The following is a 24747-nucleotide window of genomic DNA, read 5'->3' on the forward strand; positions in this document are numbered from 1 at the left end:
AAGAAAGCAGTGGAATTTATTTATTTGAAAGTAACATCTGAGTGTTCCATAGAAAAGTGAACAAATCCCACTGGGCGCCTCCATAGGGTTGTCAGTGGGCGGCTCCTTGAATGCCCCCCACTCAACATCCTGGTCCAGCCAGCTCCTCTATGAGACTCATAGCACCACCCCTTCCCGTCCAGGAGTGGGCCATGGCCAGTCTGGGTGGGCAGGGCCAAGCAAAAGCCTGATAATGCTTCCCAGTTCTTGCCTGGGCGTCTCCTGAGAGCGTGGAAAGATTAGTAGGCATTGTTGTTGTTTAGTCGTTTAGTCGTGTCCGACACTTCGTGACCCCATGGACCAGAGCACGCCAGGCACTCCTGTTTTGCACTGCCTCCCGCAGTTTGGTCAAACTCATGTTCGTAGCTTCGAGAACACTGTCCAACCATCTCGTCCTCTGTCGCTCCCTTCTCCCCTGTAAGAACCATGGATAATGGTAAGCTGGATGTGGTCAAAAATGAGATGGCAAGAATAAATATTGACATCCTGGGCATCAGTGAACTAAAATGGAAGGGAATGGGCGAATTCAGTTCAGATGACTATCATATCTACTACTGTGGGCAAGAATCCCGTAGAAGAAATGGAGTGGCCCTCATAGTCAACAAAAGAGTTAGTAGGCGTATCCTCTTTTAAAAGGAAATAAACCAAAAGCAGATCTCACCCTGTTTATATATAAGGTTGTCCCTGTTTGTGTGGTATGTGTTGTGCAGTTTGTTAATTCTGGGGCATGAGTGGAAGGAGGGAATACAGCATGGGTCACCTTCCCAAAGCTAATGATAATTATTATAATGATTATGATTATAATCTGCCACAGGTTTCCCCTGCTCTTCTGCCTCTACCTCGTCTGTGCCTCAGTTTCTCCGCTCTGCCAGCCAAAGCTCCATTCTCTCCCCACCCCACCCCACCTGCCTTGAAGGCGCAAAACAGTTCAGAGAGCAGGGAGCAACACACTACCAGACTGACCTTTTCTCACTCTGGCACTTAAAATCAATCTCCTACGCTCAGCCCTGGCTGGAGTTTTCACTCAGAGGACCTTTTCAGGCTGTCCATCCTGCCACAACTGTCCCTCTTAAAATACGATTGCCAAATGTGTTTGCAAGTACCTCGCTTTCTCCTTTCCCCCAATGCTTGGGGTTTCCAAAGTTTTTAAATGGGGTGGAGGGACATGCTGGTGCAGAAAACATGCTTTTATTACTTCTGTTAGGGCAGCCTAAGAATTGCATTGGCCAATTTTGCTGCCACATCGCACTACTGGCTCGCAACCAGCTTCTGATTGACTGAGATCTTGAGAGCTTCTTTTCACGTGTGCTTCTGCCAAGCTGTTCTCTCCCTCCACCCCAACTGGAGGTTTATTCTCAGTTCTCAGGCTTTGCCCAGGCATCCACAACCTTCAGACACAAGCTGGCAACTGCTGCCTCCTTGAACTCGGCCAGGATCCCCGTCAAGCGGTGGAAACAAGATTGTGTGGGTGTCCCTGTGTGTGGTGGCGTGACAGGCAAAGGACTCCTTGAGAAAGTTGTAATGAGCTTACCGTCCTTTGGCTTCTAATATCAGGAACTTTGCCAGAGCTCCATTGTGCCTGTCAGGAAGTATTAGGAGGAAATAAAGGGCTCGCAGCAATTTTATTTCATTCAGCAGCATCATCTTGACAAAGTAAATGATTTAAAGCCACCCCTCCCCCCTTTGTTTTTTCCCCTCAGTTAAGCGGTCTTTTTCAGCAGATCTTTGTTATATATCCCATTAGGAATAGCATCAATCCAAAGGATAATACTGATTCATGTATCTTTCTTCTTTTAACAACTGAATGATGATGATGATGATGATGATGATGATGATGATGATGATACTGAATTTGAACAGCACACAGTCTTCTCTTGAACTAGAATTCCCATGCTTTAGTATCAACTGTTTGATCTAATTGTTGTAAGCTGGAGTGCAGTTCAGTTTTGTTCTGGCCTTGTGAGATGTTGGGGGGGGGGGTCTCCTCAGCCAGGCTCACACACCTCAGCTGATCTCTATCCTGCCTTCTCCCGGCTGGGGAGGCCAGAATGACACCGGGGCACTCACTGAAGAGACAGAAGTTTAGAAAATTATGCAAGGCATGCGGAGAAAGTGGAGATAAAGTTTTCTCCCTCTCTCCTAACACCATCTGAAGAAGTGTGCATTCACACAAAAGCTCATACCAATGACAAACTTTGTTGTCGTTTAGTCGTGTCCGACTCTTCGTGACCCCATGGACCAGAGCACGCCAGACCCTCCTGTCTTCCACTGCCTCCCGCAGTTTGATCAGACTCATGTTCGTAGCTTCGAGAACACTGTCCAACCATCTCGTCCTCTGTTGTCCCCTTCTCCTTGTGCCCTCAATCTTTCCCAACACCAGGGTCTTTTCCAGGGAGTCTTCTCTTCTCATGAGGTGGCCAAAGTATTGGAGCCTCAGCTTCAGGATCTGTCCTTCCAGTGAGCACTCAGGGCTGATTTCCTTCAGAATGGATAGGTTTGATCTTCTTGCAGTCCATGGGACTCTCAAGAGTCTCCTCCAACACCATAATTCAAAAGCATCAATTCTTCGGCGATCAGCCTTCTTTATGGTCCAGCTCTCACTTCCATACATCACTACTGGGAAAACCATAGCTTTAACTATACGGACCTTTGTCGGCAAGGTAATGTCTCTGCTTTTTAAGATGCTGTCTAGGTTTGTCATTGCTTTTCTCCTTTTTTCTGCAGTGATCAAGGAGCCCAAGAAAGTAAAATCTCTCACTGCCTCCATTTCTTCCCCTTCTATTTGCCAGGAGGTGATGGGACCAGTGGCCATGATCTTGGTTTTTTTGATGTTGAGCTTCAGACCATATTTTGCGCTCTCCTCTTTCACCCTCGTTAAAAGGTTCTTTAATTCCTCCTCACTTTCTGCCATCAAGGTTGTGCCATCTGCATATCTGAGGTTGTTGATATTTCTTCCGGCAATCTTAATTCCGGCTTGGGATTCATCTAGTCCAGCCTTTCGCATGATGAATTCTGCATATAAGTTAAATAAGCAGGGAGACAATATACAACCTTCTTGTACTCCTTTCCCAATTTTGAACCAATCAGTTGTTCCATATCCAGTTCTAACTGTAGCTTCTTGTCCCACATAGAGATTTCTCAGGAGACAGATGAGGTGATCAGGCACTCCCATTTCTTTAAGAACTTGCCATAGTTTGCTTTGGTTGACACAGTCAAAGGCTTTTGCATAGTCAATGAAGCAGAAGTAGACGTTTTTCTGGAACTCTGACAAACTTAGTTGGTCTCTGAGGTGCTACTGGGAGGAATTGTTTTATTTTTTATTTTGTTTCGGCTACGTCAGACCAACATGGCTACCTACCTGTAACTAGAACTAGAATTGTGGGCATCCAGTGAAGCTGGAAGCTTGGAAGATTCAGGACAGAGAAAAGAAAGGACTTCTTCACACACACACATAGTTAAACTGTGGAACTCACTCCCCCAGGAGGCAGTGAGGACCACCAACTTGGATGGCTTCAAAAGAGGATCAAAGTTCAAGTACACAGTCCAGATAGTCAAAAACACTTGAGTTGTTAAGCAGGGGCAGGGAGAATTCCAAGGGCCAAGCAGGGAAGCCCATTTGGCCCCCAGGCCTGACCCGAGGGTCTGAGGAGACTCATTTGGGCGAGGGTCTTCCTGACTAGTTATTGCAGCACCATCTTGTGTACGTATTAAACTAACATGAGCCCCCCCTTGAAATCTCTGTGCTCCAAAGAGCTTTGTCTGCCACAGTTTGGGGTTTTATTGTGATGGTGCAGTACCTGGAAGGAAGGTGGTTTGAGACTTTTTGTAAAGCAAGCCATTGGGCAGCTAAAACTACCCCCCCCAAAAGCCACCAATTGGGGGAGGGGACAGAAGGAGGCATCAAACAGATCCCTTTGCCCCTCCTTCTTCACACTCACATTTTTCTACAAAGGCAGGAGGTCTCTCTCTTTCCCTCACCTGGCAGACCCTGTCTTAACATTTACAGCCTTTTTTTTCTTTCTTTTAAAAAAGATTTTTATTGAAGTACGAGAATTTTTACATACATTATATTCTCTCTTTCCAATTTTTAATTTCCCGTACCATTTTTCCTTTCCCTTCCCACCCCCTCCCCCACCCATAATCCATTGGAAGGGTTCAAACCCTTGTCCTCAGCCACGGGCACAATGTCTTTAATTTCCACTGAATGTCTTCTGGTCCAGTAGTTGTTATCCATTGAAGATAGGAGTTCCATCTGGTCCTTATCATAGTAGACTTGGCCTTCCATGTTATTTCCCGTGACGTTACTGCCACAATGTCTGACTGAATAAATTCAAACAAATAATTAGTCCAGACCTCTACTGTCCATTTTTCTCTGTCTTTCCAACCTAAAGCTATTGTTGCCTTTCCTGCTAGTATCATTGCTTTGAAGGTGTGCTGGTCACCTTTCTCTATGGCCGTGTTTCCTAGTATATCCATTGTCATAAGATTGAAGTCTATAGGTAGCTTCACTTTAAAAACTTCATTAATAACCTTAAGGATTTTATTCCAAAATCCCCCTACCTCTGGGCATTCCCAATACATATGGGAGAACCATCCCTTGGCTTGTTCACAGTGCCAGCAGTTAGGGTTCAATCCTGGTATCATATTAGCTAGCTGGGCTGGAGTTCTTTACCATTTTAGAAAGAATTTTAGTTCGAGCTCCCTAAATTTGTTTACTTTAATCTCATCTATCCCTTTCATTATCCTTTCGACCTTTGATTCGCTAATTTGTTCTTCCTTACTCCGTATCTTTTGAATAAGTTGGGTTGTCAGTTCTTTATTTGTAATCATCCTCTTTAACATTTACATCCTTTCCCATTTTAGCTTGCAGTTCCTGAGTTTGGAAAAAGGATATAAACCCAGGGTGGGGGGTGGCAGGGCAATAGCTGCATTAACACAACGGTTTATTCCATTTTCCTGTCATGGCCCCATCTGCTAATTTCTACATTATATCTGAATGTAAAAGCTATTGTAGCCCCCTTAGCCTAAAAAAATCACTGGATTGCAGCTACAGAATTTGGGGGGATTAAACCATCATGCCGTTCTTTCCCACTGTTTTCACGGGGGAATTGTGGAAAGGACAAAAGTGCGCCTGTGTGGAAATGGCGCCTGGTGACGTTTGTTGTTGTGTCACACCATGTCCCCTGGTATGAATGACATTTCCTGCGGCATGCCAGTATATCGGTCAAAAAGCTACACTTGCGTCACGCAACACGCACTGCAGTGCAAAGGGAGAATTGAAAACGGGGCAGAAGCACTAGCATTATAAGCAGGAAAACTAATGCAACGGTGTCAACATCTGAATGCATCCAGTGTCTTCGTGGTGTGGCCTGCTCCCTCCCAGGGTTCCACCTCCCCAGCCCTGCCCTCCTCCAGGATACTCCCTTGCATTTCTCCTCCTCAAAGCTTTTCCATTCTGCTATCCCTCCAACAAACTCTCGGCATTCTGTACCCACTGAGCCTGCTCAGTCCTTGTTGGGCGGATTCCCCACCCCACCCCGCTCTCCCACAAAGAGATATTTTGTTGTGCTTCTGCAAACTTCAGGGATCCCCCCCCCCAACTGAGGTGTGCTGATTCTGCCCTCTTGTGCACAGATGGTGCTGTACGGCTGCATAAAGCTCCACACTGGGTGGATGAGTTTGCTATTAGCCTAATAGAGGCAGTATGGTGTACTGGTTAGAGTATCAGACAAGGACCTGGAAGAACAGTGTTCCAAACCCCAGTTGACCATGAAGCTCATGGGGTATAAATTACATATATATATATATGTTGTTGTTGTTTAGTCATTTAGTCGTGTCCGACTCTTCGTGACCCCATGGACCATAGCACGCCAGGCACTCCTGTCTTCCACTGCCTCCCACCGCTTGGTCAAACTCATGTTCGTAGCTTCGAGAACACTGTCCAACCATCTCGTCCTCTGTCGTCCCCTTCTCCTAGTGCCCTCCATCTTTCCCCACATCAGGGTCTTTTCCAGGGAGTCTTCTCTTCTCATGAGGTGACCAAAGTATTGGAGCCTCAGCTTCACGATCTGTCCTTCCAGTGAGCACTCAGGGCTGATTTCCCTAAGAATGGATAGGTTTGATCTTCTTGCAGTCCATGGGACTCTCAAGAGTCTCCTCCAGCACCATAATTCAAAAGCATCAATTCTTCGGTGATCAGCCTTCTTTATGGCTCAGCTCTCACTTCCATACATCACTACTGGGAAAACCATAGCTTTAACTATACAGACCTTTGTCGGCAAGGTAATGTCTCTACTTTTTAAGATGCTGTCTAGCAGAGACATTACCTTGCCGACAATAATTTTCTCGACGTGGGGATTCAGGGCACAGTCCAAAAATGGCTGCGTTCCTTTATCTCAGGTCAGGGACAGAGGGTGGCGCTAGGGAGGGAGTTGTCGACGCGGCACTCCTTGGTGTGTGGAGTCCCGCAAGGCGCAATCCTTTCCCCGATGCTTTTTAATATCTTTATGCGCCCCCTTGCCCAGATTGTCCGGAGTTTTGGGCTGGGTTGTCATCAATATGCTGATGACACCCAGATCTATCTGTTGATGGATGGCCGCCCTGCCTCGGCCCCGGACACACTGACCAGGTGCTTGGAAGCTGTGGCTGGATGGCTACGTGGGAGCCGACTGAAGCTAAATCCTTCGAAGACAGAGGTCCTCTGGCTGGGTCGGGACGACATGGGGTTGGGGGGCCAACTCCCATCTCTTGCAGGGGCTCAATTAGTGCCAACGCCTTCTGTCAAGAGTTTGGGTGTGACCTTTGACGCCTCCCTTTCCATGGAGGCGCAGGTTGCATCCACAGCAAAGGTGGCATTTTTCCATCTCCGCCGTATCAAGCAGTTGGTCCCCTACCTCTCTCGCCCTCATCTGACCACAGTGATCGATGCGACTGTCACCTCCAGGCTTGATTATTGTAATTCGCTCTACGCGGGGCTGCCCTTGAAACTGACCCAGAAACTCCAGCGGGTGCAGAATGCCGCGGCAAGGCTCCTTACGGGGTCCCGGCCACGGGATCACATACATCCAGTGCTTTACCAGCTGCACTGGCTCCCGGTGGAGTACAGGATCAGGTTTAAGGTGCTGGTTCTGACCTTTAAAGCCCTATGCGGCTTGGGACCCTCGTACCTACGCGACCGCCTCTCCTGGTATATGCCCCGCAGAGGACCTTAAGGTCCACAAACAACAATATTCTGGAGATCCCGAGCCATAAGGTGGCTAGATTGGCCTCTACTAGGGCCAGGGCCTTCTCAGTATTGGCCCCAACTTGGTGGAACGCTCTTTCACAGGAGACCAGGGCCCTGCGGGATTTGTCATCTTTCCGCAGGGCCTGCAAGACAGAGCTGTTCCGCCTGGCCTTTGGGTTGGACTTAGTCTGACCCCTGTGTTTTTCCTCCCTCATGGCTTGGATTTATGGATTACTTAAAATGAGGCTGCATTTTAAATTTGAATACTGTATTTTAATCTGTATTTTAATTGCTTTTTATGTTTTATTGTAATTTTATTGGTGTGAGCTGCCCTGAGCCCGGTTTTGACTGGGGAGGGTGGGGTATAAATAAAAAATTTATTATTATTATTATTATTATTATTATTCTCTTAAACTGTAACATGCTGTAAACTTTATATCCATATTCCACAATCTTTCCCGTGCTTCCACATCTATATTACGACCGATATAAGGCACATGCGTTCTGTTGCTGGACTGTGACCCTTTTCTCAACAACTGGTGTTTATAATGCCAATAACAAAATGAAATGAACAAAGAATTGCCCCACCTTGTTTTATCTCGGCCCTGTCCACATCACCACCAGCGAGGGACAGGGAACCCATGGCCCTCTAGATCAGGCATCCCCAAACTTCGGCCCTCCAGATGTTTTGGACTACAATTCCCATCTTCCCCGACCACTGGTCCTGTTAGCTAGGGATCATGGGAGTTGTAGGCCAAAACATCTGGAGGGCCGCAGTTTGGGGATGCTTGCTCTAGATGTTGCTGGACTCCTCCAGGTCTCATCACCCCCAGTCTGCATGCCAAAGGTCCTGTGTTCAAGCCCTGGCATCTCCAGAAAGCCTGGAGAGCTGCTGCTGCCAGTCCGTGTAGGCAATATGGAGCCAGGTGGGCTGATGGTCAGACTCCGCACAAGGCAGCTTCCTCTGTTCCAGTTATGGGAGTTGAAAGCCAACAACATCTGGATGGCCACAGGCTCCTTATCCTTGTCATAAGCTTTTTGGAGTCACCTTGGATAACTTTTGGGGGGGATTTAGGGGGCTTTGTTTTGTTGGTTTTGGGTTGTTGTTTTTTTGAGTGACAATTTAAATTAAAATATAATTGCCACCAGTCCTGTGTTTCGGGGGAGTGGGGACCTGAGGCAAGTTTGATGCAGCCTAAATCCTCCTCCAGCTGCAATTAGTCCTGCCAATTCTTACGCTTTTTGTCTGTTTGTGTTTAACCATTCCTTGATCTGGGGGGGGGGGGAATATCAACAGACACAGAAAGAAAGTGGAGGGCAAGAGAGAGAGAAAGAGAGAGAAAGAGAGCATGCAAACCCCCCCCCATCAATTACAATAATATTTTTGCTTCCAAATGTTGCTTTCTAAAAAAGAAAAAGAAAAAATCAGAAAGTTGGCTTGATAAGGTATAATCATAGCACAGAGGCCAGCCTGACAGTAGTAATTAATTAGGCCATTATGCATTCTACGGTGATAATTGCTTTGCTGGAAAGTCACCAGCCATGGAAGGGACCCGGCGCAGAAATGTAATTCATCAACCTCGCGTCGCTGCAGAGCGCGGCTGTGTTTTCTCTCACCTTGAGTTGGTGCGCATGGCGGGGAGGGGGGGAGTTAATGATACATTGATGTATAAAAGTGTGAGGGGGTTTGGCTGAGCGGGATTTCGTGGGGGGTGGGGAGGCGAGGATATGGAAGGTAGGGGGAGGGCTGTAGCACAGGGGTAGAGCACCCCCCCCTTGCATGCAGAAAGCCCCAGGTTCAACACACACACACCCCTTGGCATCTCCTTGTGGGGGGGCTGGGGAAGACTCTCCGTCTGAAATCCTGGAGAGCCACTGCTACCAGTCAGTGTAGACAACATTGGTGTAGATGGACCTAACAGTCTGGCTCAGTACAAGGCAGTGTCAGATGGACTGTGTATGGTCAGATAGGCACAATCAGTTCCCTGCTTTGTCTGTCATGGCTCAGGGGGGAGCTGGCCACTGCAGGGAGGGTTCCGGGGGATTCCCTTCCTGGCAGGTGAGCCAATTTGCCAGGTGTATCTGGGGATGGTGAACGCAACCCAAGTTCCGGAGCTGCAAGGCAAAGGCTGCTCTGCACTTTCTCTGGGGGGGGGGGAGTTTCTTAACCTGGGCCATTGGTTGTATAGAACCAACCAGGACTATAGGAATATAGGAAACTGCCTTGTACTTAATCAGACCATTGGCCTCTCCAGCTCAGTATTGTCTGCACTGACTGGCAGCCATGTGTCTCCAGGGTATCTGGAAGGGAATCGTCCCCAACCCACCTGGAGATGCTCGCTGGGACTGAACCAGGGACTGTTTATGTCCATATCCATAAATATCCATAGATATGGAGATCCAGCACTTTAAAGCCACAAAGACCATCTATGGGCCAATAAATCATGGCATATTCCCCCTACGCTCAGCAGACAGTAACACACTTCTAAAAGATAAAGAAGCTATTGCACTGCGCTGGAAAGAACATTACCAACATCTCCTTAACTGCAACTCCCCCGTAGCTGCTGAGGTCCTCTCCCAAATTCCGCAAAAACAAGTTAAAGATGAGCCATCTCCAACTCCTCGAAAGATTCCATCAACGGTGTCTCCAAAATTTTTACACATCACTTGGGAAGACAGGCGAACTAATATCAGTGTACTGGAAGAAGCAAAGATCACCAGCGTTGAAGCAAGGATTCTTCAACATCAACTTCGTTGGACTGGTCATGTTGTGCGGATGTCTGATGATCGTCTTCCAAAGCAACTACAGTGGTACCTCGGTTTATGAACACAATTGGTTCCGGAAGTCTGTTCATAAACTGAAGCGTTCATAAATTGAAGTGAGCTTTCCCATTGAAAATAATGGAAAATGAATTAATCTGTTCCAGACAGTCCGCGGAGTACTTAAACTGAAGCGTTCATAAACTGAAGCGAACTTTCCCATTGAAAGTAATGGAAAGTGGATTAATCCATTCCAGACGGGTCCACGGAGTACTTAAACTGAAGCGTTCATAAACTGAAGCATGGGTGTAATTGGTTCCGGAAGTCTGTTCATAAACTGAAGCGTTCATAAACTGAAACGAACTTTCCCATTGAAAGTAATGGAAAGTAAATTAATCCGTTCCAGATGGGTCCGCGGCGTTCATAAACCGAAAATTCATAAACCGAGGTGTTCATAAACCGAGGTTCCACTGTACTCTATTCCGAACTTAAAAATGGAAAGCGTAACAAAAGAGGTTTAAAGACTGTCTCAAGGCAATTCTTAAAAAATGTAGTTTAAACACTGACAACTGGGAAACACTGGCCTGCAAGCGCTCCAGTTGACTTTGAAGACATTCGAACACAGCACACAAGGGAGAAACGTGCTAAGAGGAAGGCACGCTTGGCAAATCCACACTGTGATCAACTCCCGCTGGGAAACCAATGTCCCCACTGTGGAAGGACGTGTGAATCCGGAATTGGCCTCCACAGTCACTTACGGACCCATTGTTAAAACCATGTTTATGGAAGAGAATCTTACTCGGATACGAGTGATCGCCAAAGAAGAAGAAGATGTGCAAGGCAGGTGCCCTTCACCCTGGTGCCACAAGGCCTGCCTAGGCACTGTAACCTTCCAACAGTTTGACTTCACCCCCCCCCCCAAGGCACAGTCCTCCATTGCTTCCCAGGACAAATGGATGCCTGCCAGCCTGGGCTGATGAGCTGTGTCACCCCCTCTGGCCATTGCAGGAGTAGCCCTACAGCCCAGTAGAATATCAGGCTCATAACTCCTTTAGTTTAAGGGCTTCCCTGGTGGCAAAGAGAGTAAAGCGCTCAGGCTCTCCTGCCTGACAGTCCTGGGTTCTAATCCCTGTGTGAATGTCACAAGGTTTAATTTTTCAATGTCAATGCATGCTTTGGAATGTAGGAAGTAGCTCAACGGAGAGAAAAGTGCTTCTGGTGCTGTGCATGCCCTCCTGTTCCTGACTCCCCTTAGTTCTGCATTCTTCAGGATGAGATGAGACCTGGTAGCTTGGTTGCTGTGCAAATGTAAGAGAAGGAGGCATGGGGAAAGAGGGGTGGGAATATCGCTAGATGGGGGAAAGGCGGTTTCTGCGCTGCAGTCTGTTCTCTTTGTCCCATACTAGTCAACAGAACTGTGAAATTGACTGCGCCGGTGAAATTGACTGTACCAAAAGCCAGGGCCGTCTTAAGCATCTGCAGCGCCAGGGTGCAGTGATCCGCCTGCCCCCCCCCCAGGTTGCCCAGAGTTGTCGACCTTTTTTTAGAGAGCTGACACCACGCTTATCTCTGCTCAGGAAAAGAAAACAGGAAACAAAACATAAGGAGCCCATCACAATAAACTAGCCTGAGGCATCGGCGACTGAGCAAAGCTGGGTGCCTCGTGGTGTAAGCAGCATGTGCTGGGGGGGGGGCTCTCCACGGCCCTATGCCAATCCCAGGTGCTCAGGAGGGCGGAGCCAGTCAGCCACCTCAGCGCCTCACTGGCTTGCTCGCCCCCGAACTCGTGGCACAGAGCTGCCCGCAGCAGAAGAGCCACCCCACAGAGCACCAATGGGCAGGCTCTTCCCTGGACTCCAATTCTTGGCCTGGCGCCCCTGAGAGCCCGGCGCCCGGGTGCCCTGCACCCCTGGCGCCTATGGTTAAGACAACCCTGTCAAAAGCCATTTGTGGTCTAGTTCCTTTCTCTCTTAAAAGAGTTGCAGGGTTGTTTTTCTCCAACAGATTTCAGTTGTGTATGTATGTTTGAGTGAGTGAGTGCATTGGCTTGTGTGATGGCCATTGTGGCATAGAGCTGTTTTAAGTGGCCACCTACCTATGTGGCAAGGGACCCAGGTGGCGCTGTGGTTAAACCACTGAGCTTAGGGCTTGCTGATCAGAAGGTCAGCAGTTCGAATCCCTGTGACGGGGTGAGCTCCTGTTGCTTGGTCCCAGCTCCTGCCAACCTAGCAGTTCGAAAGCACGAAAAAATGCAAGTAGATAAATAGGAACCGCTACAGCGGGAAGGTAAATGGCGTTTCCATGTGCTGCTCTGGTTTGCCAGAAGCGGCTTTGTCATGCTGGCCACATGACCCGGAAGCTATACGCCGGCTCCCTCGGCCAATAATGCGAGATGAGCGCGCAACCCCAGAGTCGGTCACGACTGGACCTAATGGTCAGGGGTCCTTTTACCTTTACCTTTTACCTATGTGGCAGCCATGGCATGCGCTATCAGCTCTTCCGAAATAGCTGTGAAAGGACACCTGGGGGATTCCCTTTGTGGAGAAAGCGTCAGCTGGCTTCACCATAGAAAACTCAGGCCCACAGATGTATGGGTGCTCATGACCCATGTGCAGAAGCTGAAGGTACCACAGTCAACTTCATATGAGTAAAATAGCTGGAAGGGGCTGTGTTGAGCAGTGGGAGACTTGGGGGGGGGGGAGTAGCAAGCGCTTTTTTTTTTTGGTTCATTAATCACTGAATGCCAGATTACAGTGTGACATTTAACTTAAAAAGAAAAAAGAAAAACTTTTTGAGGAGAGTGAGGTATGAAAAAACCCAGGTAAAATGCCAGTCTGCAATTCATCAGGTCGCATTGCAGAAAATGTAGCATTTAAACCCGATGATGGAAGCAGGCACGAGAAGTGCCACAAAGCAGGCAAATGTTTGATCCCGTTGGAGCTGGCTGAACTGCCAGGAATGTCCCTCCTCTTAGCTTACAGGAGGGTGAATTTCAGTTGAACGTTAGGGGGAACTGCAGATTGACAAGTGGGCTTATGGCTGTCGGAGGCAAAAGAGAAGAGGGGGGGCTCTTGCACCTTTAAAACCCGAGGGGGTTTCCGCAAGTGGAGCTTCTCATGCAAAGAAAGAGCCCCTTGAACATTTTCTGCTTCATCTGGCAACCCTAAATTACCTAGAGGGCTCACTTGAGATCAGGAAGGGGCTGGAAAACCACCTCTTGCAGATGTTGCAGCTCTGGGTTCCTTGCGCTGAACATGGGCTAAATGGGCCTAGCAGACCCCCCCTCCAAATCTTGCTTCTCTAAGCAGTGGGGTGCGAACAGTTTTTTAAAAAAACTTTCTGAGCTCAGTGAACTATATGTGGATGGAGCCTTGGCAAATAAAGTTGGCAGGTGGGTCTCACCAACACAACATTGTGTAGCACACCCAGTTGACCTGGACGCAAAGAGCATTTGCTTAGCGCTGAAGAAGGTGCAGCTGTTACGATCCTCAGTTCAAGGCTCTGGTAACCTTTAGAGTAAGGTTACCAGATTTTTTTCAATGAATCTGGGGACACATTTCAACTTCCTACTAAATAGATGGATTTTGTCAGGGGACTGATTTGTAAATCCAGGGACTTTCCCCAGGAAACGGGGACGCCTGGTAACCTTACTTTAGAGTGAGATTGCTTTAATACAGAGAAGGGCCAGATCCAGGAATGGATGGCTTTGATGGGTGGGCAGTACCAGGCACATCCAAGTCACCTGACATCACATAGCATGATGGTGATAATAATAATAACAATTATTATTATTAATTGTTTATACCCCGCCCATCTGGCTGGGTTTCCCCAGCCACTCTGGGCGGCTTCCAACCGAATATTAAAAACTGTACAGCATCAAACTTTAAAAACTTACCTAAACAGGGCTGCCTTCAGTTGTCTTCTAAAAGTAAAATAGTTACTTATTGCCTTGACATCTGCTGGGAGAGCGTTCCACAGGGCGGGTGCCACTACCAAGAAGGCCCTCTGTCTGGTTCCCTGTAACCTCACTTCTCGCAGTGAGGAAACCATTGACTTCAGATTGAAAGCCATGGTTGCAGAAGGAAGAACTGAGAGCCCAATCTAAGGACACCTCCGATAGAGCACGAATTTGGCACTATTTGAATGGCCTCGCAGGCCAAATGCCAAGTCCTGGTGAACCCCACTAGATCTTTGAGCCTGAGGTTCCTGGCCAGTGCTTAGCACAGGCATCCCCAAACTTTGGCCCTCCAGATGTTTCGGACTACAATTCCCATCTTCCCCGACTACTGGTCCTGTTAGCTAGGGATCATGGGAGTTGTAGGCCAAAACATCTGGAGGGCCGCAGTTTGGGGATGTCTGGCTTAGCAAATCTTCTGTAAGACTACATTTCCCATCATGCTCTGTTTCTGCAAAATCGCAGTATCTTAGCCTTGTCTGTGCCTTAGTAACCGTGCTACATCTCTTTAGAACAGCACCTGGGTCACTATATTACATGTAAGGAAGTAATCGTGGGAAGGGCTACTTGCACACCTAAGTCCCTGATTGCTTTGTTTCATACGCACAGTGGAACCATGATTGTGGTTCTTAATAAAATGCCTCGAGGGCAATATTTTTGTCGGTGGAAACTGATGAAAATACACTTTGCAAAGATCTTGTTCCCTCCGGAAGCATTGGGGGGGGTGGAAATGGGAGAAAGCAGGGCTGTGTACTAGGGCACTAAAAAAAAGACCCTGCCTTGCGCAACGTTGACAATAGGGAAGGGGGGGTGGATTGAAGGGGGGGGAGAGATAGAGCTGATCTTTGTGCTCCAATGCCCGGGAGCAGCAGCAATGGAGAGAAGGCCGTTTGCTCAGGTGGCTGGTGAATTACAAATGACTGGTACAGCTTCTGTTCTGAATGACAAGCAATTTAAATTCAGTCTTGTGTGGAAGGTTTGCAAGCTTTTTTGAGCAGAAAAAAGGAAAGAAAAGAAAAAAGAAAAAACACATCTCTTCTCTCTCCTCTGCTCCCACCCTTTTAGATTTAATAGATTGGCTTAGCAGGTACTGCACCAGGACAGACTTCATTTGATAATTATCAAAACGGCCACTTGGGATTGGTGGCAACCATTTGCTAATAACATTGCTGCGGGGTTCAAATGGTGGCAGGATCTTTGGGGAATTTCAGCTCTGTGTGTGTGTGTGTAGCTTAAAATGCAACAGGGCTTCTGGGATAGGATCTGAGCTAGGCAGGAATAACCCTTTCTCCCCAAGATGGAGAAGCTTATTCTAATACGTGTAAATGTGTTTCAGTCTTGCCCTGTTTTCTAGCTTCTCGCAATGCACCAATTTTGCCTTTTACAAAAACGCCTGTCTTAGCATTGGGCTAAATGGAACCTCCAAGCCCAGAGACAGTGGGCTGCAAAATACCAGCTGCTGTGTATGAAAGGGGTCCCTTATTGGCTTTCTGGAGGCATCCAGCTGACCACAGAGGGAAACAGAATACAGGACTAGATGGACCCTTAGTGAGTTAGGGTTAGGGAGTTAGGGACCCAGCGAGTCTTATGAGCTTGATGCAAGTCAATAATAATAATAATAATAAATTAATAAAGCATTTCTAGAATAATAGGATGCCATCAGTATGCACTGTGCAAAGGGATAGTTCTCTGCCCTGAGGAGTTAACAATCTTAAAATTTGGTGCCAAGGAAACAAAAGAAGAAGGGGAGGCAACATTACCACCCACCCTAGAACATCATCTTAAGTCGATGACTTTTTTTTCAGCAGTAGCTGTTAAGCCAATCTATTAAATCTGATGGAAGGGAGGAGAGAGAAAAGATAAGCGTATTTCAGCACTCTCCTGTCCAGCAACTGGTACTCAGTCGCATTGCTGCCTCCGTCTGTGGAGACCATTGTGGCTACTAGCCACTGATAACCCTCTTATCTTATCCGTGAATTTGTCCAATCCTTTTTTTTTTTTAAGCCATCTAAGTTGGTGGCCACCAGTTCCTCTTGTGGGTCTAAATTCCATAGTTTATGTGTTGCATGAAAACGTAATTCCTTTTCTCTTTCCTGAATCTTCCAACATTCAGTTTCATTGGCTGTCTGTGAGTTCTAGTGTTGCAAGAGAGGGAGGGAAACTTTTCTCTCTCTCCACTTTCTCCATGGCGGGCATCATTTTATAAACTTATATCATGAATGTGAAGACAGGCTCCGGAGGATCGAGCAGACAAGAGCATGATTAGTGGGTCTAATGTGATAATTTTCATGTGGCATCTGGTTGAGTTGCCAAACAGGGCCGTCTTCAGCAGGTCGGGCGCCCTGGCGCTGAGGCACGGAGATCGCTCTGGCGCCCCCGCCCTCACAGCGCGCAGCATGGCTTCCGTGCGGCTTTGCCGCGCAGCGCCCCCCTGCCAGCCCGGCGCCCTGGCGCCCCGCGCCACCAGGACTGCGCCTAGAGCCAGGCCTGTTGCCAAACAAGCAGAGCTGGATTCTGTGGCTGTTTTTTCTTTCTTTCTGGTCAGGTCCAAAACTTTCACCCCAGGTCTCTTTCAGAATGTAAAGAGGTTGTGAAGAGTGATGAGGTGTGGCTTAAGTATGTTTTTCAGGGATTTTTGCAAGACCCATCCCTGAGCAGAAGCGAGTTTGACTAAATGAATCCAACTTTTGTGGAGCCTTTACCCCATTAAGTCTCCCTGACTTGTCACAATGCATTAGGATTCATAGACACTTCGCTGCGGTGGACTGAGCTACTCTGTTCAGTGGTGTTCTTTTAAACAGCAGAAGCTGCAGCTTCTACTCTATTTTAACACAGCTGCAAAGAATGCTGTGGATAGACGAAAAGCAAAGGGAAGTGGTGAGATTTCCAAAGTATCGAAAAATGGGGGTTACGGGCCAGGGAAATATTAGGAAGAACTAATATCAGACCCAGGTGGCGCTGTGGTTAAACCACTGAGCCTAGGGCTTGCTGATCAGAAGGTCGGTGGTTCGAATCCCTGTGACGAGGTGAGCTCCCGTTGCTTGGTCCCAGCTCCTGCCAACCTAGCAGTTCGAAAGCATGTCAAAATGCAAGTAGATAAATAGGAACCGCTACAGCGGGAAGGTTAACGGCGTTTCCATGTGCTGCTCTGGTTTGCCAGAAGCGGCTTTGTCATGCTGGTCACATGACCTGGAAGCTATACGCCGGCTCCCTCTGCCAATAATGCGAGATGAGCGCGCAACCCCAGAGTCGGTCACGACTGGACCTAATGGTCAGGGGTCCCTTTACCTTTAATAAACATTAGGAAGAACTTCCTGACAGTAAGAGTGGTTCGACAGTAGAATTTGCTGCCAAGGAGTGTGGTGGAGTCTCTTTTGGAGGTCTTTAAGCAGAGGCTTGACAGCCATATGTCAAGAATGCTTTGATGGTGTTTCCTGCTTGGCAGGGGGTTGGACTGGATGGCCCTTGTGGTCTCTTCCAACTCTATGATTCTATGATTCTATGAAATATTTTACCGTATGATTAATCCGGCCCTGCCACTGGGAATATCTATGTGCAAGGCTCAGCTCGGATCTGCAAGGAGCCCATCTCACAGCTGCCCCACCCTCTCCGAGTCTCATTTTAGCATTTCTAACAAGCAATAAATTGGACAACTTGACAAGTATATAAACACCCGAGGTCTTTTTTGGGGGAAAGCGGGCATTTGTCTTTTCGCTGTGTCTTGCTGCACTCCCTGGTTTGATGCTGAGCCTTCCCCAACCCCCCCCCCTCAATGTGAGAATTGAAGGATGACAGGTGACGTTTCTCTGACTTCAGCAAAAAAAAGGAGGGGGATGCTGTGCTGTGGGAGTTTGGTGGCAAATCCATCATGGCTGACGCAAAGTTTGACCAAAGTTCGGAGGAAAGTTTTAATTACAGCTGGAGCCACACGGAGCTGGGAAAATTCCCTAGGTTTTGCAGAGCGGTGCTGCAGATTTAACTGGGGTAAATATTTCATAAATGAGGAATGGCGATGTTGTGGTTGCATCCATGCCATTCAGTTATTAGCAGGGGTGCAGAAATGTTTTGCAAAAGTTAAGAGCCTGGGAGAGATTTACTTGGCGCCAGCTTGGAGAGAGGGAGATTGGCCATGTAAGTGAGAGGAGGGATCCTGCTTCCCCCCATCCATGCCCACCTCCTTTCCAAGCAGTGCCAAGACGCCCAGGAAGTCCTCCCACGTGGAGTTTTAAGATCAGTGTTGTCAGCACTGACTGGCAGCAGCTGTCTCGGATTTCACACGAGGATGCCGTGACCCCCAACTTCAGCAGAGTAAAGCAGGGCCACACTGAGCCACCTGCCCTCCTGCTCATGGTGCTGCCTGGTTGGCCAAGGTGCCCTTTGTGGGTGGAGAGGAGCACTGGGCTGGGCCAGGCTGGGGTCACCTGGTTCACGACCCCTCAAAAATTGTGCACCCAGGGCCCTGGCACCCCACACTCTATGCCCATGAGCGGACCTGAGCCTTCATTTTTGGGGTGAAAAATCACTGTGCCATCTCACTAGAACGACATATGCCTCATTCTCTCTGGAGACAATTTTAATCCAGGAGTGCGGAGATGTATTCAGTCTGTACATTTAGGAAGTGAAGTACAGAAATGAAAGTTTGTGCCTTTTTTATGTCCCAACGCTCTCCTTAAAGACATTGGTTGTTCTAGCTAGTTGAGGAAGAACTGAAGTGGGACTTATCTCCCCCCCAAACATATTTGAACAAAGAGGCGGAATTTGATTTTTTATTTAAGCCACGGCATTAAATTATAATTTTCACCTACTCAAGGCACATTAAAGTTTTACGATGGCGTGACATTACAGGAGCGTCAACAGTTTTGCCCGAGGCGTCGGGCACAGTTTTGAATGCTGCTGGCCTGGACGGCGGAAGCAGCAGCATTTGTACCTTCTCTGGTTTTACATGATGTCCAGGTGGTATTTGGGGAGGAAAAATGAAGCTCTGGATTGCTATGGCCATCTTTCAATCGTTTTCTTTTTACCCTTCTTGAAGTGTTGCAGGGGTCTGTAACTCAAAGCATGACTACATATGCCTTGATTCAGGACCGACAAAAGAAATATTCCCACCCACCCACCCAATACACGACTGGTGGAATTCACTTGCCACTCAATATAGCATGAATAATGAAGGGTCTCTCGGTGCCTATTAGCCACTGACCCCATTTTCTGAGGCAATCTGTGGCGGCAAGGGGGAGTTAAGAGCAGACGAGGGCTGTTGAAGCCCTTCGTTGAAGGCTTCCCAGAGACATTTGTTTGGGAGGGTGCTAGGCCAGGTGGAGCTCTGGTCTGCATCAATAGGAATATAGCATCTAGATCAAGGGAAGTAATAGTACCACTGTATTCCGCTCTGGTCAGACCTCACCTGGAATACTGTGTCCAGTTCTGGGCACCACAGTTCAAGAAGGATACCGACAAGCTGGAACAGAGGAGGGCAACCAAAATGGTCAAAAGCCTGGAAACAATGCCTTATGAGGAACGGCTTAGGGAGCTGGGTATGTTTAGCCTGGAGAAGAGAAGGTTAAGGGGTGATATGATAGCCATGTTCAAATATATAAAAGGATGTCATATAGAGGAGGGAGAAAGGTTGTTTTCTGTTGCTCCTGAGAAGTGGACACAGAGCAATGGATTCAAGCTACAAGAAAGAAGCTTCCACCTAAACATTAGGAAGAACTTCCTGACAGTAAGAGCTGTTTGGCAGTGGAATTTGCTGCCAAGGAGTGTGGTGGAGTCTCCTTCTTTGGAGGTCTTTAAGCGGAGGCTTGACAGCCATCTGCCAGGAATGCTTTGATGGTGTTTCCTGCTTGGCAGGGGGGTTGGACTGGATGGCCCTTGTGGTCTCTTCCAATTCTATGATTCTTACCCAGCTGGGCTTTTCTTACTTTCTCATGTCCTCTTAAGGCCAGGAACAGTAGCAAACGTGGAGCCCTACATGTATGGTGGGTCTCCCACTCTCATCAGGCCCAGCTAGCCTGGCCCAGGGTCAAGGATGATGGAAGTTGTAGCCCAACAACATCTGAAAACACTGTGTTGGCTACCCTGCTGTATACCGAGGATTTCCAACTGTTCCGTGTTCAAAGAACCACTTCCACATCGACTCATTTGCTGAGGATCACTGTTGGGCATCTCCCATGGAGTCACCGCAATCCACAGAGGACCCCATGATGTGGAACGGCTGGACAACTGCCCTGCCTCTGCCTCCTCCCAACAGGAAAACTGCCCAACCTTGTGATAACAGACTAAATGATGCAGAGAAGATAGAAAAAGAGGTGGTACTACTCTACTCTAAATATATTCAGATCTCCAGGGCCCGGTGGACTGCATCCAACGGTACCAAAGGAACTTTCAGGTGTAATCTCAGAGCCTTTGAGAATTCTTGGAGGTGTATAGCATTCAGAACTGGGCTTTTGTTCCTTTCAGAGCGCTCAAGGAAGGCAGAGGTTCCTCAGATGCTCTTCACCTACCGGTAGTGTTGCAATGGACGAGGGGGGCAGTTTTATTTATTATGAAATAAAAGCACGGCTCGTCCGCGTGCAAGTCAAGAAAGCCCAGCGCTTTCACATGGCAAGGTGGAAGGAAGGACGCTGGCTGACGGAAGCGTAGTTCAAGTAAAAATGACCTTTGCTGGAGCTTAAAGTGCATTTTCTACGCGGGATATTTAGCTAGGGATTCAAACACACCTCAGCCTTTTATCAGAACAGCAATTTTAATAGTAAGCTACACTGCAGGGTTGTCAGCCGCACCCCCCACAACCTATTGTATTGGGGGGGGTCATATTGAGGGAATTGGCACCGCTGAGCTTTTTTTTTAAAAAAAGTTCTTTTTAAAAAAATAAATAAACAAATAAGTAAATAAAGATCACTCTGACGTAAGACCCGCGTTACAAAGGCGACAAGCTGATGCCTTTTCCTGCTCCCTTTTGTGCTGGTGTAACCCCTCCAACATTTCTCAGATGAAAATCTTCCTATTTTCATTTGAGGAGTGTTGGAGGGTATGGACTCTGCACCTGGAGGTCATCGGCCTGCTTCAAAGCTGTTAAAGGGACAGAATAGAACCTGCGTTTTTTGAGGTGGGGGGGGGCACTTGTACAGGAATGGTGACTGTTCCAATGCCGCTGATGGGATGTAGCTCTGAATCGGTGTGTGTGTGTGTGTGTGTGTGTTTTTCCCCCAACTTCTTCCTCTCACATCCGGCTATCAGAGGGGGGTTGAAGAGGGGGCCAGCCTGACTGCCTGCCTGGCACCTAATTAGAGGAGATTAATTATTTCTTGGGTCTTCCTGCCAGTTTGAATGGCAGTTTGGGGGAAGGGATTTGATGCGCAGCACACACACGGAGAGTGAGATTTTGCTGACCACCTGGATTACAGAGAAGAGGGAGGGGGGCTGAAGGAATCTTCTATCCAACGCCACCACCACCACCCCAGGCCCTCCCCTCCAATACAGTAACAACAAAGGGAAGACATGGGTTGAAATCAAGCTGGGTTATCTTTGTTGAGCTGCAAAAGCAGGCTTCGCCATACAGAGGCCGTTTCTATTCAATTGTGAAGCTCAAATTTGGAAGGGGGAAAAACAAGCAAGTTTCAGGTTTGTGTGTGTGTATCTTAAACTTGTATACTAGAAAATCCTGAAATGGGATTAAAAACTCAACCAAGATCATGGCTTCTTCTTCAAGAGAGATGGCTCCTTGTTTCTTCCTTTTTGCCATCATCATGTTGTTTAAGTTGATGTCTGTAAAAAGTTAGGTATAACAAATTTATAACCCGCTTTTTAAGCAAGAGGATCTTCACAAAGCAGCATGCAAGCACCAAGACAAGTACTGTATATTCCTGCGTATAAGACTATTTTTTAACCCAGGAACATCTTCTCAAAAGTTGGGGGCCGTCTTATACGCCGGGTCCTATTTCTTATACAGCGAGTATATCCCAAACTCTAAATTTTAACTGGAAAAGTTGGGGGTCGTCTTATACGCCCAGTCGTCTTATACGCCGGAATATACGGTGCAATCCAAAGGCATTAAAACTGGCATCATTTATGAAAAATATTAAAAAGCCAGCCTGTCGCTAAAAAGAAATGCTTGCAGATTTGGCATTCAGTTTCTGAGGTCAGCTGGTGGAGAAAGGAATAGCAACCATCTATGTTTCTCACAACAGGCAAAAGATGCCCAAGGGACAGGAAACTTAAACTGACTTTAGCAGTCATTCCTTAGGAAGCTGTAATTCTATGAAGGTGGCTAAGAAGTATTAATAATATAGAGAATTCACTGCACCGCCCGCCCCCTGGAGGTAACTGATTATTTTTGGGGTAGGCTTGCCATATTCCGAAGAGCAAGGCCGAGCAAGGCTCTAGCGTGCCCCCCCCCCAAGATAAAAAAATTAATTATTTTTATTTTTTAAAACCAAACCCAGGCACTTCAGTGGCCCCCGTCTGTGGAATGCTCTCCTCAAGGAAGTTTGACTGGCACCTTCATTATACACCTTTAGGCACCAGGCAAAAACGTTCCTTTTTAACCAGGCCTTTGGTTGATTTGATTGATATCCTATGTCCTTAAAATTGATTGTGGATTTTGTGCTTTATATTTTGATTTTATTCTGTAAACCGCCCTGAGACTTGCGGGTATAGGGCAGTACTGTATATAAATTCAATAAATAATAATAATAATTTGTGTAAAATGCAAAAATCCGCCCAAATGGGCATGCTGGCCCACCAAATGAGGACATGTCCAGCAAAACCCAGACATATGGCAATCCTACTTTGAGGCCGCATCCACACCATATATTTAAAGCACTATGATACCACTTTAAATTGGCATGCCTTTCCTCCAAAGAATCCTGGGAGCTGTCGTTTGTTAAGGGTGCTGAAACATTCTCTCTGTTTTTGCAACATACAGTATACAAATTTTTGTTGCTGTTCTTTTTTGTTTTCTACACGGGTACTATTTCTTCTCTTCTCTTCTTCTTTCTGTGTCTTGTCTTACTCTGTGCACTTGCAATGATGTATTCTTTATCTTTCAATATAAAATGATAGTAATTTATTACGGTATTTCTATGCCGCCCATCTGACTGGGCTGCCCCAGCCACTCTGTGCGGCTCCCAACAAAAAAAAAATTAGTAAAAGCGCAATACACCCTAAAAACTTCCCTGAACAGGGAACAAACTACAGTTCCCAAGATTCTTTGGGGAAGCCAGTGCTTTTTTCTGGGGGGACGGACGCAGGGGGACGCATACCCCTAAACATTTTGTGAATCTAAGTTTGGCCTCATTGGGGGACATTATTTCAATATGAGTAGGAAATTGAGAGTACCCCTAAACTTTTGAGTTGTTGAAAAAAAGCAGTGCCATAACTGTTCAAGGTGGTTTCTTAGTGCTTTAAATGTATGGTGTAGATCAGGCATAGGCAACCTTGGCTCTCCAGATGTTTTGGAACTACAACTCCCATGATCCCTGACCACTGGCCCTGTTAGCTAGGAATCATGGGAGTTGTAGTTCCAAAACAACTGATATTTTAATGTAAGCCTAGGAGAAGGGTTGCCTATTCCTGGAAACGGGGCTTAGTCCTAGATTTGGCCTCCATCTAGGAGCTCAGGGAGGCAGAAATTCTTCTCCCCCCTCATCCCTCCTGCATTTCATCCTCTCAAGAACCCTGTGAGGTGATATAGGGACAAAACAAGAATTTAAACCTCATGCTTCCTGATCCTCTTCTGACACTCTGACCACTAGACCTCACTGCAAGACTGAGGAAACAGGGCATTCATTAAATAATAAATTAAATTCCTTAATTTATTATATGTGGGTTTTTTTACCACCTTCAGGGTGGTTCTGCCTCAGGCACCAAAAGCTTTTCTTGGGCTGTCCGATTTGCAGTGTCTTCACCTGAGAGCACGAGTTTGCGGGAGAAAACTGCGTTTCCCTTGAATGTTCCTGCGTGGTTTTTGTTATTGTTATTTTTTATCTCCCCCTCAGGTGGTTGCTCTTAGTAAAAGAAGCAAAGAAGCAGAAGCGGCATTCCTGAGTGTTTACAAGCAACTGATTGAAGCTCCAGGTATGGTTCGCCTCGGCTCCTTTCGCGGAATTGCTTCCGAAAGGGCGGAATTGTTGTTCTGAGTGCCTAGTTGTGGTTACCCAGAAGCCTTTGCTCACAGGAGCATCCTCAGGATGCCTTCGCTGAGGAAAAGGCACCTGGCTAACAAGATGCCCAAGTCTCTCTTTATATTAGCGATGCCATGAAAATGATAATAATAATAATGATAATAATAATAATAATAATAATAATAATAATAATAATAATAAATAAATAAATAATTTATTATTTATACCCCGCCCATCTGGCCGGGTCTCCCCAGCCACTCTGGGCGGCTTCCAACAAAAGAATAAAACACAATAATCTATTAAACATTAAAAGCCTCCCTGAACAGGGCTGCCTTCAGATGTCTTCTAAAAGTCTGGTAGTTGTTTTCCTCTGTGACATCTGTTGGGAGGGCGTTCCACAGGGTAGGCGCCACCACCGAGAAGGCCCTCTGCCTAGTTCCCTGCAACTTGGCTTCTCGCAACGAGGGAACCGCCAGAAGGCCCTCGGTGCTGGACCTCAGTGTCCGGGCTGAATGATGGAGGTGGAGACGCTCCTTCAGGTATACTGGACTGAGGCCATTTAGGGCTTTAAAGGTCAGCACCAACACTTTGAATTGTGCTCAGAAACGTACTGGGAGCCAATGTAGATCTTTCAAGACCGGTGTTAT

At 47.2% G+C, this 24747-nt stretch overlaps 1 protein-coding gene across 10 annotated transcripts in view; it reads left to right on the forward strand.

Moving 5' to 3' along the window:
* The window catches only part of CUX2 (cut like homeobox 2), a 233176-nt gene that overhangs the window by 147958 nt on the left and 60471 nt on the right, over positions 1-24747 (forward strand). For all 10 annotated transcript variants that reach the window (XM_088670899.1, XM_088670898.1, XM_060276354.2 and 7 more), the window contains one exon: positions 23975-24053. Coding sequence is in view for 9 of the 10 variants with exons in the window: in XM_088670898.1 (XP_088527024.1) it covers positions 23975-24053 (79 nt within the window). In the remaining variant the exon portion in view is untranslated. The remainder of the gene's footprint in view (positions 1-23974; positions 24054-24747) is intronic.

The sequence above is a fragment of the Zootoca vivipara genome, chromosome 6 (genome assembly GCF_965207765.1).
Source record: "Zootoca vivipara chromosome 6, rZooViv2.hap1.1, whole genome shotgun sequence".
Lineage (NCBI taxonomy): Eukaryota > Metazoa > Chordata > Lepidosauria > Squamata > Lacertidae > Zootoca > Zootoca vivipara.